General features: G+C 33.8%; 1 protein-coding gene across 1 annotated transcript in view; it reads left to right on the forward strand.

Annotated features, from left to right (window-relative positions):
* LOC107623631 (glycogen phosphorylase 1) overlaps nt 1-1,736 on the forward strand; it is a 9,799-nt gene extending 8,063 nt beyond the window's left edge. Inside the window, exons 18-22 of the mRNA XM_016325970.2 lie at nt 219-292; nt 509-632; nt 751-863; nt 1,163-1,289; nt 1,395-1,736. Coding sequence (XP_016181456.1) covers nt 219-292; nt 509-632; nt 751-863; nt 1,163-1,289; nt 1,395-1,547 — 591 coding nt within the window. The 3' untranslated portion in view covers nt 1,548-1,736. The remainder of the gene's footprint in view (nt 1-218; nt 293-508; nt 633-750; nt 864-1,162; nt 1,290-1,394) is intronic.

Here is a 1,913-nt window from a genome sequence, read left to right on the forward strand (position 1 = left end):
TATCTTAGTCTTATTATCAAGAACTCAATTAATTTTGGATGTCCCGACTGAGTTTTCTGAAGGGGGTTGGGTCTCCCAGTAAGAACTATTTCTATCCCTAGGGATCAAGGCACCTATCACCTTAATGAATCCCTCATCCGTCACTCTTGTTCTTTTTATTTATCAGTATTTGTTCTGGTATTTATCTTGTTTGACCCATACTCATTTCTATTTGATAGGTTTTTATCCCTGACTATAATGTTTCTGTTGCCGAATTGGTAATACCTGGGGCTGACCTTTCTCAACACCTGAGGTTTGCAAATTTAGTGCTCATTTATTTTAATGCCTTTGTCAAGTTTGTCAATGTTGCTGATTAGTATCTGTCTTTTGCTTCACTCCTTATCATGTTTTATCAATAATACTGTAATACTGTATTCACGAATACCAAACGACTCAGGGCTGTATAGAGCTAGTTTTGCGAAATGCAGTGCAGGCATTTTGCTTATTGACATCAATATCTTTCTTATAGCACTGCAGGAAATGAAGCATCGGGAACTGGGAACATGAAATTTTTGATGAATGGATGTTTGCTTTTAGCAACAGCAGATGGATCCACAGTTGAAATAATTGAAGAAATAGGGGAGGATAACTTGGTGGGTGATAACTTTTCTTGTTACTTAATGATATATGTGATCTAATAACAATAGAGAAAGGATTTCAAATTAAGGAATCAGGTTGCATAGGCTTCTATTTTATTTTCTCCATTTTCAGTTTGTTTTTGGCGCAAAAGTGCATGAAGTTGAAAAACGGCGTCAGAAAAGATTATCTAATTTGGCACCCCTACAGCCTGCGAAAGTACCCCTACATTTTGCACGGGTATTGAGGTATGAACAAAATATATTACCATCTCTAATGAAATTATATAGGTAAAGGCTATGGTGTCTTTGAGATTACACCTAACTTACTAAAAAAGATAAATACATAATATTTAATAAATTTTAAATATTTTATTTTTTATTTTAAATATTTTATTTTTTATCTTTAAAAGTAAGTTAAGCAATTTAGACACCATAATAAAAGACACCATAGAACTCACCATTATATAAATGGATCTATGTTTTCCTTCATTTCATTTTATTTTACTTTTGGCGGGTTGCTGCTATTAATCTGATACTACAATCAGGATGGTTCGAGATGGATATTTTGGGCATAATGATTATTTTAAATCCTTATGTGAGACGGTGGAATTTGGATTTGGTAATGATTACTATCTTCTTACCTCTGATTTTGGGAGTTACCTTGAGGCACAGGTACTTGGTTCATATGCTTTTGAGGAGTCTCCAAAATACTCATATTCAGTCAGTTTTCTGCCCTCCAATATATTAATATTTTAATTTGATTATTTATGAAAACAGGCTGCTGCTGATAAAGCATTTGTTAACCAAGACAAGTGGACGAGAATGAGTATCCTTAGTGTTGCCGGCTCCGGGAGATTTAGCAGTGACAGGACCATTCAAGACTATGCTGAGAGCACATGGAAAATTAGTCCCTGCAGATGCCCCCTCTGATTTGTAGCTAGCGTACCACTATAATACTATATTGGGACTAACTATGCTCGTATAATGGCCCTTGGCCAACATAACCGATTTGGTAGATTTAGACTCAGTATAACCGGCAGAAAGAAAATAGTACTATATAAATAAGATGCTAGTAATTGAACTTTAAACTTTTGCTCTCAAATTCTTCAAATTTTCACACTTTCAACGCTGATTAATGATTTTTAAGTGGTGATTATCTGATTTCGACCGACCGACCGACCGACCGAAGTACATAATTTATTTAGGATGGCTATTCTCATGAAGATATTTTTATGTAAAATAATATTAAAAATCGTTAAATAATTTAATAAATTTTATTAAATTACTTAATATAAT

The sequence above is a fragment of the Arachis ipaensis genome, chromosome B10 (assembly GCF_000816755.2).
Source record: "Arachis ipaensis cultivar K30076 chromosome B10, Araip1.1, whole genome shotgun sequence".
NCBI lineage: Eukaryota > Viridiplantae > Streptophyta > Magnoliopsida > Fabales > Fabaceae > Arachis > Arachis ipaensis.